The sequence below is a fragment of the Dysidea avara genome, chromosome 12 (genome assembly GCF_963678975.1).
Source record: "Dysidea avara chromosome 12, odDysAvar1.4, whole genome shotgun sequence".
Lineage (NCBI taxonomy): Eukaryota > Metazoa > Porifera > Demospongiae > Dictyoceratida > Dysideidae > Dysidea > Dysidea avara.
The window spans coordinates 5,780,438-5,797,495 of NC_089283.1; the positions used below are offsets into that span (position 1 = coordinate 5,780,438).

The 17,058-nt window shown below is 38.0% G+C and overlaps 2 protein-coding genes and 1 non-coding gene across 5 annotated transcripts in view; 1 reads left to right on the forward strand and 2 right to left on the reverse strand.

Annotated features, from left to right (window-relative positions):
• LOC136240995 (protein NLRC3-like) overlaps window positions 1-2,776 on the reverse strand; it is a 30,540-nt gene extending 27,764 nt beyond the window's left edge. For 2 of the 3 annotated variants that reach the window (XM_066032089.1, XM_066032088.1), the window contains exons 1-4: window positions 2,363-2,776; window positions 1,973-2,314; window positions 1,576-1,917; window positions 87-1,526 (exon numbers count right to left, since the gene is read on the reverse strand). In XM_066032089.1, the coding sequence (XP_065888161.1) occupies window positions 87-1,526; window positions 1,576-1,917; window positions 1,973-2,314; window positions 2,363-2,489 (2,251 nt within the window). In that variant the 5' untranslated portion in view covers window positions 2,490-2,776. The remainder of the gene's footprint in view (window positions 1-86; window positions 1,527-1,575; window positions 1,918-1,972; window positions 2,315-2,362) is intronic. The other variant, XM_066032087.1, reaches the window with a different exon arrangement.
• Window positions 1-17,058, reverse strand: part of LOC136240998 (protein NLRC3-like) — a 69,857-nt gene that overhangs the window by 30,956 nt on the left and 21,843 nt on the right. The gene's annotated exons all lie outside the window — the stretch shown is intronic.
• On the forward strand, window positions 13,851-13,923 carry Trnaf-gaa (transfer RNA phenylalanine (anticodon GAA)). The gene has a single exon. It is a non-coding gene; the product is annotated as a tRNA-Phe (tRNA).

Below are 17,058 nucleotides of genomic sequence, written 5' to 3' on the forward strand. Positions count from 1 at the left end.
TGTACATATACAGCTCAGTGAGGTGTTGTCAATTCACTAACACACAAACATCACACAGTATATCAACAGTTAATAGTGGGACTAACTTTTCATCACAATCTTCATCATATGTTCCACTCCAGTCACAGTGAGATCATTACCACCAAGGATCAATTCTTGTAGTACATGATTACTGTAATTCTTTCCTAACAACTCTGCACCATTGTCACCAATATGGCACCCTCCCATATTCACCTTCAACACTGGATAACATGATAACGTGTGGCAAACACAAAGATAGTCATATGGCTGCAAAGTAGCTATAGTGAAACTCAAATCCAATTCAAAAGGAGTAGCTGACTGAGGTGGATCAGTTTCTCCACTTTCATACACACAACGTAATGCTGTAAGAACATCAGTCCTACTACTTGACTTCAACTTCTCTAACACAAATTGTGATGTTACAGGAGACACTAATTTTGTTAGGCCACACAAGAAAATAAACACCTTAGGAAAATGGTCAAAGTGTATAGTCAGTATATGCTGCTGTTCTTGGTCAGACAGTGTTGATAAGTAAACAGCACACAAAAACTCTTGAATTGTGAGGTGCGTAAAATTGTACGTAATAGTGTCTGTGGGTAATCGGTGAGTGTGTGTCACTTTCAACAATCCATACCCATCCCAGTCAGCTGTCACCTCGATGCCACACTGGATGAGGTCCTCCATTGTGAATATGATTTTTGGGTCCTTCCACTTCTCAGTCCAGCCATATCTAGTTTCTTCTTCTTTATCGCTGTACCAATTAAAGAAGCCACAATTAGCTAATTTACTCAACACAAATATTGTTCTCACTGCCTGTTTGGGGATACCATTAAACAGTTTACACAATAACTCCTCATTAGCTGTTGGTAGTGCTACATGTAAACAAAATGAAATCTTCTCCTTCTTGACCTGTCTTTGTAAAATCATAACAATAAACAGTTTATACAACTCAGTTAGAGTTGACGGAAGCTTCTTGTTCACCTGAAATATATCCACTATCATCACCAAGTTCATTGGAATGTAGCAAAGGCTACGGATATGTGGATAGTCTTGGAGTCTTAGTAGAAACTCTTTGAGAGCTTTGTCATCTGCTAAAGATTTCTTTGCAAATTCTGTTATTTCATTCTGTCCGAACCCAACAATTTCCACTATCCTATCAGTTTTAATATTTTCACAAGCATGAGGTCTTGATGTGATCAATATTGTTGCTTGTTCTAGTAGCGTACATGTTTCGATAACACGTACCAAAAACTTATCAGTGTTTTGACGTTCTCTCGAAACTTCATCAAGTCCCTCCAGAAATATCAGACATCTTGCACCTGCAGATTTTTTCAACTGCCCATATGCCTCCTCTCCACCGATATGCTCCACTACCACTTCTTCTACTGAACCTGACTGGACTGATCTCAATGGAATTAGCAACACGACGTCAAAATCTTCTGCTAAAAATCCGTCCTTGGCCCACTTCACACAGATCTCATTGGCAAGGGTTGTCTTGCCTATACCTACACAACTCATACTACATCACTACTACTAATACTTTGTAATACTCACCTGGGGCTCCCATTATTAGTATCAAACGAGGACAAGGTTTGTTGAAGATGTCCTTTAGGTCACCAAGTGGCACCTTCTTCTTCAAGATCTTATCCACATCACCTTTCAATGTCAATTTGGTGATCTCATTCAAATTCTCATCTTGTAGCGTGACATCTTCATTTTCGACAAGAGCCAACCTCACATACTGGGTCACACGATGTTTCGGCCAGTCAGTTTTAGAGGTAGGTGGTTGTCTGAGATATCTAGCCTTTAATCTTTCAATATCTATTAAGGATTCATACTTGAACTTCTTTACAGCAGGAGGACCACTTGTACACTGTGTAGTAGCTAAATGGAGACCTACAGAACACATGTACAATAGAACATCTTCTCAATATTATTCTGGTCAACTCACCAGTCTCATTATTGGCTTGACTGTCCCTCAATCTACTTCTAATCTGTTTTGATAGTTCCTTCACATCATCATACTCACTATCCTCCATCACTTTAAGGAGCTTATTAAAACTACTACCAAGACCACTTGTTAATAATGATGGCTTGATCACATGATCCAGAAAGAATGTTGCTTTATCAGCTGGTGTAACTTGTGATCGCACTTGATCTTTAACATTACCAGGAAGGAGTTTGGATGAGAACAATTGCGCAATAAATGTGACATCATTCATTGGGAGTATGTTTACTAATTGTGGAAAGAAGTGTTGGAACACTTCACTGGTGGACATTTCTCCCAGTTTACCTGTAATTAGTCACATCAGTGCATAGCATAGTTCACTACTGGACTAACCTGATGGTGTCGAGGAGGACTGTACAACAAGTATGGAACTAGTTGAAACTTCCTGAACCGTCTCCTGTGGAACTGCTGTAGTTGGATCAGGGTCATTTTCAGATTTCTTGCTCATTTTATTCCCCATTTTTCCGCTTGTTATAATTTTGGATACACTTTGCAAGTACCCTTTGTACGTTAGCAGCTATTGGTTGCCGCCTATTTGTTAATATTATTATGTTTTGGTGCAAATAAAAATCCGTGGGCGTGGCAAAGTATTCCTGTAGTCTCGCGACGAGGATCAAATAAATAATTAATGATGTTCTAATTTTGGTCTCTTCTTCTTTGCCCTCATGCAGAGCTGCAATGTGAGCGTTGGGAGAAAACCATCAATTATGAAGTGATGAAAGTACATAATTACAGAAAGTGTGATAGTCCTCGGTCACATGCGACCGTTTGTATGGTCCTACGGAAGAACCTGCGTGGGCATGGCAAGGGTGTGAATATAAAAATCAAATAAAAAGAAGCTATATAAATTAGCTAATACTAGTCACATTCAGCCACTCTTTATTATTCCTAGCCAAAAATATCCTCTCAGAGGCTAGAATACTTTGGTAGACAGCATTGCATCATCTAAACACTTCCTTCCACCGGGGGTAAAACATCGCTGCCAAGGGAGTGGTGAAGCCAGGCCAATCTATCACGTAAAACATTATCCAGTTCAGACCAACACGCCAGGGAAGCATATTGCTCGTGACGAGAAGAATCATCCGCCATGCTTGTCCAAACACGCCTTCTCTACTCGTGTGTATTTTGCACACAAGTGTACATGTGAGAGCAAGCCTAGGTGTAGACTACATGTTCATGTGTCAATAAGTCTTCTTAGCTGGGGAGAAGTCAGTGTGTTAGTACAGGTAGCTCCATGTCCCAGTTGTTGTGGTACACACCTACACTACATGTTGTTGTTATTGTTATTATCTACTTTACCAGTTAGGCACTGGAGGGTGTACACAGAAGGCAGAGCCTGTTCGAGGTGTTGTAGGATCAAGTCACTACTGGGTCTGGGATTTGTTCTGTATTCAACACAACTGAGACGAGAAGATTTATGAGGTCCCTCAATTTTTTTACCATGTGGTAGATAGAAAGCTAGTAGAAGCTACAGGTGAAAAGAAGCTTGCTACACTGTTTACAAAGGACCATCATCAGTGACGTGCTGAGGAAGATTTCAGGAAACCCGTACTAAAATTGTCAATAGCAAACAATTAGCCCAGGCCAGTGTGTTGCTGTTGATTTATTGGCAAACACAAAATCAGCACTATAGTACATCATTCTACATTAGTAAATAGCATGGAGGATATGTGGAAGCAGAATCCCCCTCCTCCAAACAATAATATTATGCAATTGATATGATTCTAATAGACCAGTCAGCAAAATACTCTAATAGAACAGTCATCACGATTACAACTATTAAAATTTTCTACAGTTGTGTAGTATGAAAACTTTCATCTGCAGCACTATCCCATGAGTACACTTATCCTGCCAGGAATTAAATGTAAATGATCCTTTGTGAGCAATTGTATATGACAGTTTAGTTTAGGCTCATAACTGAACTACATGAGTGTGTCACTGATTACTACAGCTGTTTATCAATTTGTGTATACTGGGTGAAGTACTGTAATGTTAACTGGTATTGCATAGCTAATCTGTAGAACCAGATTATTATGTAATGTGGCGAAAAATAGATCTATTCTCCAACAGCAGGAATTAACTTTATTACAATTGTACATGTATGATACTATTAAACACAATTATATCATCAGGCACCTGGCCCCTCTTTTAAGTTTGCCCCCTTGGACTTACAGGACCATATTGGCATCAGAAACAGGAATCATACATTCACAATGTAGCTATTCAGAAGTACAGAAAGCCAACAGGCAAATAGAAGACAACAGTGGGTTACAAATGCACTTTACAATAAACTGTACACTGTCAAGATACTGAGATAAATAAGTTTGAATTTTTGTGCTTAAGATCAAGATACTCTAATAAAACAGTCACAGTTCTAATGTCATCAACTGATAATTTTTGTAAATAATTACAATACTATACCTATTATTTTTTAGTACACTTTTACCATCCAACACGCTTATCTGACCAATTTTATGGTTTGCAATACATGCATTTTGTTAGCTAAATATATTAATGTTATGAAAATGCTCCCAAATCCAAACCTAGGAGACCCTTTTTCTCAGAGATAATATAAATATCTAACTAGAGTCTTAGAAAGTGTATGTCTTTCATTCATCCAGTTATACCAGACAAAGTTATATAATGAATATAACTTGTGTACTAGAGTTTCATTCTTCTCCTATTATTAGATTTTATTATAACTTCTTCCTCCCTCAGCCCCCTAGTGGTGTCTCCTAGATTCGCCTATGATCAGGCATGTGATTATATAGGTCTGTTTAGTAACTAAAAGTTGACCATATATTTGTTATGTTGTAGCACTGGCATTTGACAATCTGCAAATTAAATAGTCATCAGCCTCTGCATGGGGGCTGCACCCCAGCATACTTCCTCCCTTTGATAAGTCCTAGGCACACCTCTGATCATGTGAATTGAAATTGAGCCTCTTCTCCCCTCCTCACTGTTGTGTTAACATCCTACCGTACAGGTGTACAAAAAAATAATTCTGGCTTGATGTATACCTGTTTCAAAGTTTAACTACAAGCTTACAGTTGTGTTGTATCCTTGGTTAAGCTCCCTTTGTGAAATCCTAGATCTGCCTTCAAGATTGTAGGTCTTCACTGGTCCTTACTGGAATAGGAATTCCAAGTAACAATTTAATATCCACCACATTAGACATGGCTGTCCAATGAGGATTTACTTTATGGCAGATTTACAAGAACATCAGGAGCCGCTGTAATTATCACACATAAGAGCTCCTGGTTTGTGAAGAACTTTAGGTTCTTATACAAGATAGAAGTTTCATGCATTAAGTTTGTGCTCTTTGACAATATTGTACTTTCATATCTGGTCATCAACAAGTACACATAAACAAAAGAAGCCACACAACAGTTCCAGCTAATTTGATGATTACCATGTTGATCAGTCATTCACACCTTGTATCCTTCAGTGTGATATTGTATAGTAGCTGTTACTGGATCTGTAGCCTGTAGGAGATTACAATAATAAAACAGTTACTCTAATAACCTGACTACCTTGTATATGCCACACTCAACTAGTCTTGCATAGCCAGACCCTATTTCTCTACACAATGCTTATCGTTTGGAAATTATAAGCGCCTGTCACTCCCACATGATGCAATCACATGATCTGGTGTATGATATTTTTGTCCCTTCCCATCACTGGTTACTCCCGGACACCTTCAGTGATCACATCATGTCATACAAGATCATGTGATCCACACATATCTAGTATAAAGTGTAGTTGTCCAGTATTCTTAGTGCTCTCTGACTGATCACACTCACTACCTTATTAGGATGTTGCTCTGTTGTTGCTAGAGGGAAAACAACACAATTGTTATATATGCAGGTACATCACTGTAAATGATATTGACTGGACAAAATGCAAACTTTATGTTCACTTCTGGCAGAAAGCATAAAATTTGGTATTTTGGAGTTTTAGAACATGCTGATTCCAGGAATCACTTCATCAGAACAAGGCTTCCTGCTCAAAATGGATGATTTTTTGGTTAAAATAATTAATTTGTGATCTCTGCACATTACCATTCTACTGATTGGACATTGCAGTAGCTAGATGTCACTACTCGTGCTCTGTAACTGTGTTGACACATCACTTTTCATGTTTATAAATGTGGCCCAACTGCTAAACAGATTAGAGTCTTTTGTCCAAGGTGAATTTTGGGTGTATACAGCCTTATTCCATCTACACAGTCAAGTATTCACTGCATACAAGGATAATTTAGAGACCGATAACATGACATGCAGCAAAGCCATTTGATGAATGGTGTGCAGACATGGAAAGTAGTCACCAACAATTCTTTTACAGGAGCAAAACTCTGAAGTTAGAAGTCCTCTTCTCTGATCGCAACGAGATGGAAACTTCTCAATGTACGTGGAAGCACTGGGTGGCATCATTCCTTGGAGGATCACTTTCATTATGTACAGTGGCTTTCAGTACATGTGAGAGCTGGAATGTGAATGTCCCACTGTTTGGAATCTGTTCCTTAAGGGGCACTCCGTCACTCAGAAAACCTTGCATAAATTCTCATTGATGGCTCACGATCAACAGTTGAATGCCATTGTAAAGGGTGATGGTGGAATAATAGGAATTACTGAGAATGAATCAGCCATGCAATGCTGAATGATTGCTGAGAATAGGATAGTAAGTGAGGTCAGCACAAAGTAGTCTGGAAAACCAAAGTGTAGTCATCATGAACAAACTGTAAGTACACAGAACAGATTTGCAAGAAATGTGAGAATGTGGTAGTAACTGGTAGATGTCTTCAATGAAATGGGAAATCCTTTTACAGAAACAAGCTCAGATTTATTTGCTGTTGACACAAACATATTCACGGCTAATGAAATTGTTCAAAGTGTTAGGGAAGCTGAAGATCTGGAAAAAGTTCAGTACAAGGTTTGTGTTGATGACCGCATGATCAACATGACTAAATCAATCCATGACACTATACCAAAGAACAATCTATCCCTATTCAAATCAGGGCGAGGAAAGAGATCATTCAAAACAAAAGTAAAAATCTCCAGCATGAAGAGTGACCTGGAATTGTTTTCAAGAATGCACTTTTCTGGTCAGGCCAGAGAAGGGGAGATGGATGTATTTTTGAGCATGAAAATCATGCCTGGCCACCATCTCTAGCTGAGAATAGTTTAATGCATCATGGAAACAAAGCAGATTTGCTGGAATGTCTGGAGCATTTGACACAACGTCCAAATTCATCACCTGAAGTAGATGTAAAAGTCTTGGATGGAGCAGCTCTTGTTCACACATTGGAGACAAAGAATATAGCTTCTGCTGTAAAGATTATGCAGACAAAGTGCTCTTACCCTATATGTTGAAGCAACTTCAGATTGTCCAGCGAATAGATGTAGTGTGGGACTTGTACACTGCAGACAGCTTAAAGACACATACAAGAGAGTACTGGATATTCATTTACGTGTATCTGAGAGAACACATCTCTCACAACTGGAGGAGTTTTCCCATGTTGGTTCCAACAAAACTGAGCTCTTTCAGTTTCTTGCTTCAGCCATTGAATCTGCTGTGACACCTGAGGCCAAGGAGAAAGTGTTGTATCAACCAACACATTAGATGTGTCTGTTCTTCAGTCTTGCACACAAGAAGCTGACCATTGTATTATGCTTCATTGGCCCATGCACACCAACATGGTCTGAAGAAGATTATGGTGCATGCACCTGACACAGATGTACTTGTACTTGCCATTGCTACACTACCAGAGTGTTCGAAGGATGTGAAATCTGGTTAACATTTGGTCACAACAAAAATTTCAGGTACATCGCAGCCCATACAATTGCTGCTGAGCTTGGTGATGATTGGTGCAATGGATTGTTGTTCATGCATGCTTTCTCAAGTTGTGATACAATCTCATCTAGAAAAGAAAACTGTTTGGGAGGTTTGGAGGTCCTAACAACTCTATTTGGTTACCTTTATCAGACTCCAGAGACAAATACTGATGATGATATGAAAGAAATAGAAAGATTCGTGGTTTCATTGTACAGCCGTACTTTACAACTTGTCACTGTAAATGCTGCAAGGAAGCACTCTTTTCTTATGGAAACAGAAAGTTGAAAAATCTTCCTCCTTCCAAAGAAGCTCTATATCAGCATTTGAAACATGCATCATTCCAAGCAGGCCATATTTGGGGACAAGTGCTGATAGCTAAGCCGACTCTTCTAAGTCCTGCGGATTGTGGTTGGCAGAAGAACATAGGTGGAAAATGGATACCACAATTGCCGAAACTTTAAAAGAATGTAGAAAAATGATCAAAGTATAACTGCAAGAAATACTGTCTTGGACACTGCTAACGCCACAAGGCCAACTTAAAGTGTTCACAGTTGTGCTATTGTAGTGGACAGTGCACCGAGCAAAAAATATAATAAATCTGTATGTTGTACGTATTAAGCTCACTAATGAATGAATTACTAAACCAAAAAATAATGTCTTCGTATTAACTTTAAAAATCTTGACCACAACCATTCTGAGCCCAAATTTAAATAGGAAACTTTGTTCTGATGAAGTGGTTCCTCTAAAATTTGGAATAAGCATGTTCTGAAATCCTCAAAATACCAAAGTTCATGTTTTCTGCCAGAAATGAACATCTTGGTCACTTTACGTCATATATCTGCCCCACTACCAGCATTGTAAGTGTAGAGCTGAGCGATAATATCGATAGTTCGATACTCGCGATCAAAAAATCATTATCGCGATATGATAATTACAGCTTACTATCGTGATATTGCTGTAAGGTTACTAGAAACATTGTTACCAAGTTTATTTAACTGTTTTTGTAACTCTTTAGGCTTGCTTATCGCGAAATGTTTGGTTGCAAGGCTGTGTATATTTATCGGTCGCCCATGCAATTAGTAGATCGCTTCGCGAAGGGTCTAGAATTCCACTAAAAATGCTGCTTGAGAAGCTGGCTTAGCTGTTTGGCTTGCTTTATCACGAAAAAGTTTGGCTGCAAGGTTGTAACAATATTTGTAGAAATATCGGCCGCCCACGCAATTAATTACCTAATTGATGCACTTACAAGTAAATACTAATCTATGCAAGTTCCAAGTATTCAATGCATGATTAACACCATCATGATGGTGTTAATTATGCTAAACATGCATTGAATACTTGGAACTTGACTGAAGATCATTCAAAGTGTAATTATTGTGATATTATCATATCGTGAATAATACTTCAATATCTATCGCAAGGGGTAGCCAGCGCCCACGCAAAACCCAACATGGTGTACGAGAGTCCCAATATTTAAGTATTTCAAAAATATTTCTGTATTTAAAATATATTTGGTAATACAATATAATTCTATTTTCGATTTTTACAGTGACGTTTTACCTTGAGTTTTTGCAAAGGACACCTGAGAGAGTAGCTGGGAACTTCAGATGAGACACAGGTGTACTTTTGCACTGTCAATTTGAAACGTTGTATAGAGCGGCGACCATAATTGAACTCATGAATGGACAAAAACGAGAATAACCTATTTTGTACGTGAATCGGGATTTGGGATTTCTAAATATTTAATGGATTTCTAATTGGATTTCTCAGACAGTGTACGAGAGTCCTAAGACATTGGCTACCCCTTGATCTATCGTGATAGTGAATTTTCTACTATCGCTCAGCTCTAATTGTAAGTGGATCGGATCATCCTGATTATCCAGGTTATTTGAGTTACATTTTGTCTGGTTCTCATCCACTTTATTGAATATCTGTGTCTGATCCAAATGATCTCGTGTGATCATTACATTAGCAAGCTTAAATTCTATTGGTGGAAATGCAGTTACATAGCACACTCAAGAAACTTGCGTGGAGCCACACCCACCATTCATGTGTTTCATTGTCTGTGGAAATATGTGGAGATAATTCCACACCTGTGCTTGTGACCTTCTGACACTATCAGTGTAACTCCATCACTTTCACACACCAAACTGTAAAAAAGGTAATGCTTAAACACCCACCCAGTACTAGGAATGCACACACTCTCACATCAACAACAATATTGTTTTCAAAGATAACTGGTCAATTACAAAATCAAACATACAAATAATATAAGTGTAGCACAGTATGGATATTCATTTATTATTGTTTTATTTGGACATTACATTCTACTCCGATCCAGCTTGTTTCACTGCCTTTTTATTGCAGTACTATACTCTGTCTCTACTCTAATTTAATTTTTCTTATACTTGTTTGTCTTATTTTGCAAGCTCATGACTACTAAATAGGTTTTTGGGTTATATTATATCTCAGGCCACGCCCACACCTCAACTGTCCCTACTATACAATACTATCGTACTGTATGATATCACAGGGATAAAAAAAAATGATGGACAAAATTTCTGTGGTGTGGTATGTAATCAACTGATATTGTGTGAGATCTATTACAGTACGTCAGTGTTAGATTATTTGATGACACACCCATTATGTGCTGTTGTTGTGTGGTGTATAAATTATTTTGACAATTCCAAAATTATTTTGACAATTCAGAAGAAACAATTTCTATGGTTTCACCTAGTCTTATTGTTTTTAGAGTTTTCATGCAGTCTAACAAAATGTCACTGAAATGTAGCTCAAATAAAGTGACACTGTCTCTCTTAAAATTAAGTGCATTACCGTACGCAAGGAAATTTTGACATCAAAAAAATTTGACAAATTCAGACTTCAGCAGATTTGACGAATAAAATGTTGACGAAAATGAAGAAGTTGTAGGCAAAACCTGTACTTTTAAGGACGCTTATAAACATTTGACGAATTTAAATTTGACGAATTAAACCGATCCGTCAAATTTTTTTGACGTCAAAATTTCCTTGCGTAAGGTATACTTTCTGACATCTCTACACAACCTTGTCAATACAATACTTCTTAGAGAATAGTTGGCCTCCTTTAAAGGGGTAATGTACTATTTACATGCTGTATTATGTTTCGATGTATTGTAATTTGTATAATGCGTGATAATTACGAGTCCTAGTGTATGGTGAAGCTACATGACTAGAAATTTCCATAAATCATTTACCTTACTCATGCTATATGAAAAATAAAGCATGAGGTGCGTGGCCAAGATGCTAATAAAGCACGAGACAAAGCAGCCTCGTGCTTTATCTTGGCCACGCACCTTGTGCTTTATTTTCATATAGCACTCACGGAAATGCTTTAATATTAAGCTTCTATTAAACTGATTCAGTCTAGAGAGGGCCCTCACCACACACATGCACGCACGCACACACACACAGAGAGTCATTTAGATGTCTCCACTAGGGGTAGTGTGGGATACTATTAAGGATCTAATAGCATATCACTACATTCTAATTAGTACCTACTTGCCTGTTTATGACCAATCATTTCTGCAGTACTGTTAGTGAAGTAGTAGAAGCTCTAGCTTTAACATGAAACACCACCATGATTAGGATATTGTAGTTGTCAAATCCTAAACAAAACACAACACACAATCTCTCAGTGGTCATAATGGTTCAGTTTACCCTCGGTGTTGTAGGCATCTCAAGTTGGTGACATGGTTGATGACTTAATTTCTGTTACTGTCAGTGTAACTCCATCACTTTCATGCACCAAACTGTAAAACATGGTGATGATTAACAACCATTAAACACTTGACAATTATTGGTAATATACACACTCTCACACCAATGAGGATGTTGTTTCACAAGACGGCTGGTCAATAACAAAGTCAAACATATACCATAGAGGTAAAAAATGTGTAAAACAACACAATTATGTTGTCGGAAAACAGCAGTAATTACAGGTCACTTTTATATAAAATAGTGACATACCTTTCATAGCAACTTGTTAAAAGCATTTCGGGTCTATCTGAAAGCACTTGTTTGGGCTTAGTTTTACCTAACCAATATAGCCTCATTGTTGTCAGGGAAAACTGAGGCTGGTTTTTGGTTTATGTTATTTCCTGGGCCACACCTACTCCTTTATGGTCCCTATATAGTACTGTATGATTATATAACAAGCAAACAAAATAAACATGGTCATTTACTGCTGTCTGGGTGGCACCAGTGTTGAACTTAATTACCAATTAATTACTGGCTTAATATTTAACATTGGACTGGACTCATGGACTAAGTCATGAAGGTCACAGTTGGAATTTAGCTATTTATCATGGGACCACTTGGGATTACCATATAATACACATACAAATTTATTAGGTAAAATGTCACGGCTGTTCTTGTGAGTAAACTACACTCCCTCACCATACTAAACTACGTATATATAGAACACAATCACTGGGTTGCACCACACTAAAGGTGGGCTACTAATAATGAACTTAACAATACATACAGTAATACCGACCTATCGTGATTAGTGATTACATACTAGAGAATAGCGGCTTAGCTACAACTATCAATAATAAAAGAAATAATAAATTTGAGACTATCCAGCCCAGGACAATCTCGGGGAAAACTTGATAGGCTTTTTTTCCCTATAAGGCGAAAACCCAAACAGCTCCACTCTCATGTTTGTGTGCACAAACTAAACTATAAATTGTTTATCTGGGATATATCAGCATACCTGCAAGACAGTCAAGAAATTTCACATACAGTATACATACATACAAACTGATTTTCTTGGGGAGGGAGGGGGAATAGCACATACTTTATTTTACTACCCTACCTTATTGGAAGGGTGGTTACATCAAAGTCAGAGTGGTCCCCATCGCTGACTTCCTCCATGTAGGTCCCCAGCGTGATCCCTGCTACACGCAGAGCCAGGGACCATGGTTGTGTGTGCTATTGTAGCTGCACCCTAAACCTGGTCACTTCTGATGGTTGCACTTGTTCCCATAGAAACAGGATGTGTTCATTAATACTGCTGTAAACACAGCTATCTCTCCCCCTGTCTCCAGGGGGATTCTGTACAGCCAACATAATGTGGTCCAGCCAAAAGGCAAGATTTCTAACACTCCTGCTTGGGATTAGTCCTGTAAATGATTAGCAAATATTTTAGTGTCTCAACAAATTGCGTAGAGCTGCAACAAATATTTGTTTGTTCAGATATCCACTAGAATTTTGGTATCTGGGTACTAAATTACCATTCTTTACTAGTAAATTACAAGTCAGTACAACGGAAAAGGCTTTGGGTACTAGCTATATTTCTACAAAATGACCTGTTCTGCTCTTATATAATAAACTACCATTAAGTTTACATATTATATTTTAGGAACAGTCATAACTACATACTGTACATGGCAATATGTAGCTGAATTTAGTACTTTTGCATCACTCAATATTTTACCAATGTCCAGATACTAAATTTTTGATATTTGTTGCAGTCCTACTGAAATCAAACACTGAAAATAGCTACAATATAAATGTAGATAAAATTTTAGCTATTATAAAGTCTTACTTTGTACCAAAGCAGGAGCGCCTGGCAGCAATGTAACAAGATTGACGCTTGGCATCGCCAAGCTATTGTGCACTATACTTGACAAATTATTACTCCAGCAGTGTTGGTGAAGCTGTATTGGTACTTGTAGTAGTATTAACAAGGACAACAACAGTGACAACAGCTTACACAGGACTACCAGTACAGAAATATAATAAGATAAACACAGGAGCTAGAGACACAGAATGGTGTATCTACATTGACTAAAATATGGAATGGACTGGAAACAGCTTACTATTAGACCAGAAGAAACTTGTCTATTTAACACAGCAATTTTGTGTCAGTGTGCATATAAGCTAACAAAGCAATAACTGGCATAGTCCCTTTAAACTATCAAAACAGAGCTAGAATGTGTATTGCCGAAATAGCTCAGTTGGGAGAGCGTTAGACTGAAGATCTAAAGGTCCCTGGTTCAATCCCAGGTTTCGGCAACTTTTGTACTTACCTAGCTACACTGTACCTACTAGCCACGTCTTTGCTTAATTCAAGGTTGAGAGTCTTGAAGTATTAACTGTGTGGCTTTTACTGCCTTTAATGTTGAACTATCAACTACGACAAGAATATGATGAAACAATCTTCTTATTCTACCATTTTACTATACCAGTACTAGAAAAGATTGATAAAGCAGTCACTAAGTAATATATACAATTTACCTCAATACATCCATCATTTCAAGCTTGCTAGACATTTATTGTTAACTAGTCATGTACAAAATTCACCTGAATTGTTGGTATTAAAATTTTTACCATTAACCTACCATCACAGCCATTTCTTGGCCGCCACCTTGGATTTCACATCTTTTTTCACCATAGCCTTTCTCAGGGCTGCACTCTTTTTTACAGCTTGGCTGTTTTGGATTAGATTTCACTTCTTTTTGTATTTGTATACCCCAAAGCCGGCCTATGGCCGGCTTTAGGGCTTTATAACCTATCAAGTATCATTCTTTTCTTTACTACAGGAAGAAGAAAAGATGAAGCAGGGTGATTTCTTTGTAGCTGAACTCTTTACAAGGTGATCCTTCTAGCTGATCTTTCTACCGGATGACTTGTTTGTAGCTGAACTCTCTACAAGGTAACTTCTTCTAGCTGATCTTTCTTCAGGGTGATTTGGTTGTAGCTGAATTCTCTACAGGGCGATTTATTTGCAGCTGAACTCTCTACATGGTAGTTTCTTTGTAGCTGAACTCTCTACAATGTAATTCTTCTAGCTGAACTCTCTACAGGGTGACCTGTTTCTAGCTGATCTCTCTACAGGGTGACTTCTTTCTAGCTGAACTCTTTACAGGTAATTTGTTTGCAGCTGAACTCTCTTACATGGTGGTTTCTTTGTAGCTGAACTCTCTACAAGGTGACTTCTTCTAGCTGATCTCTCTACAGGATGACTTGTTTCTAACTGAACTCTCTACAGGGTAATCTGTTCATAGTGGAACTTTCTACTGGGAGATTTGTTTGCAGCTGAACTCTACACGATGGTTTCTTTGTAACTGAACTCTCTACAAGGTAACTTCTTCTAGCTGATCTCTCTACAGAGCAATTTGTTTGTAGCTGAACTCTCTACATGATGGTTCCTTTGTAGCTGAACTCTCTATTAGGTACCTTCTTCTAGCTGATCTGACTACAAGGTGACTTGTTTGTAGCTGAACTCCCTACAGAATAACTTGCAATGTAATATAATTCTATAATGGAGTAAATTATAAACGTAGCTGAATGCTCTATAAGGGTGACTGTTCTATTAGAGTATCTTGATCTTGCATGTGCTACACGTAGTTGACTTTGGAATCATAACTCAGTGGTTTGTAATCAGATTCTTCTGTACTACTGCAAGGACTTTCTATGATAATTATTCCAGCTACACACCGATTTTCAGCTCACTGCTCTAAGCGGTTTGCCTGGTAGGCGTGAAAACTAATAGTTTTTGTATTCATAAAAATCAATTGCATAATTTTGACACAGGTTGGGTTTTGTGTCATATCTCGATGGCCTTTAACTGGATTCCTTTCAAACCACAAAAAGATACTCCTACGATAGTTACTCCATCTACATAGCAATTTTCAGCTCATTACTTCAAGCGGTCTACCCTGTGGGCGTGACAGACCTTCGACCTAATTTTACGCAAATAATTGGTCGTAACTCCGTGAATGTTCATCGGATTCCTACCAAACTTGGTACTGAGGTTCGCCTTAATGAGCCCTTTAAGTGTGCCACATTTCAGCCCGATTGGAGCACACATTCGTGCTTTATGGCGGATTTTGCAAAGTGTGCGAAAAGAAGTAGAAGAAAAAAAACGAAGAAAAATACTCCAAAATTTGGCTGCTCGTATCTCGAAAATGGCTGGAGCAATTTTCTTCAAATTTGGAATGTGGACTCCCCTACCTAGCTGGTAGTTCTGTAGCAACTTTGGTTTCAATCGGATAAGGAATCACAGAGCTACAAAGGTGTGAAAATCGTGCTTACTTTCTTCCTGTAAATATACTCACGGTGTGGCGCGCCGGCTTCTTGGGCCGCACGACACACTACCGTGTGTCTTGATATACAATTTATCTCAATAAGTCCATCATTTCAAGCTTGCTAGACATTTATTGTTAACTAGCCATGTTCCACTGTTGTAGAGCCATAGTCTATCACCTGCTACATTGATGCACAGTAGCGCTCATCTCAAGTATGCAAGCCACTTCAATTTTTGATGATTACAGTGATACTATTGGTAACATCAATTTCTAGTCATAGAACAAACAGGCCTATTATTTTCTGTCAAATGAAAAAAATAAACAAATTCACAGATACTCTAACAAAACAGTAAATACTCTAATAGAACAATCACAACATGTAATACTGTTAGGAACTATCAAAGTACATTCATTTACTACAAGTTGATGTTGTACTACTTGTATAGACCAGGTGTTATGTAGTGATAACACTATGACCAACTGAAAAAAGCATTTAGTAGTGGTGTGAAGCCATTAAACTGTTTAAACCATTTAACAACCAAAGTCCAATATATTGGACACAAGAACATGAGCTAGTTTTATAACTCCATATCTGAACACAGTAGAAAGAATTCACAAACAACCACAATACTCAGCATGACATTTCCAACAGAGTCACACCAAGCATTGCTTTGTTCAAAAAAATTCTCTGCTGCTAGGCCACCAAGCTGTTCCATTATCATCCACCATTACTCTACACCCACCACTTTGATCGGCCATATCTCGATGGTGTTTTGTCCCAGTACATTAAACTAAATGCCATTATAGACTCAGCACATGATGATGATTTAATTGGTATACAAAAGATCATGTGACTACCTCATAAATACATGATAAACAAGAAACAAAGAGGACGTGTAGTGGAAACGATATCATTCATTTCATCACTTCATATCACAAGTACTGTTTTGTGTAGAACAAAACGAAATTGAAATTACCATTAAGTTTATGCTAAACATTAATCCGCCTTCATTTTCACAGAAGACTACTGCTTTCCTTATAACATAAAGTTACGTATTCTGCCAAGCTTGAAAACCAAGTTTAGTCCTCGAAGGGATAAATTACAGTGTATCACAAAAGT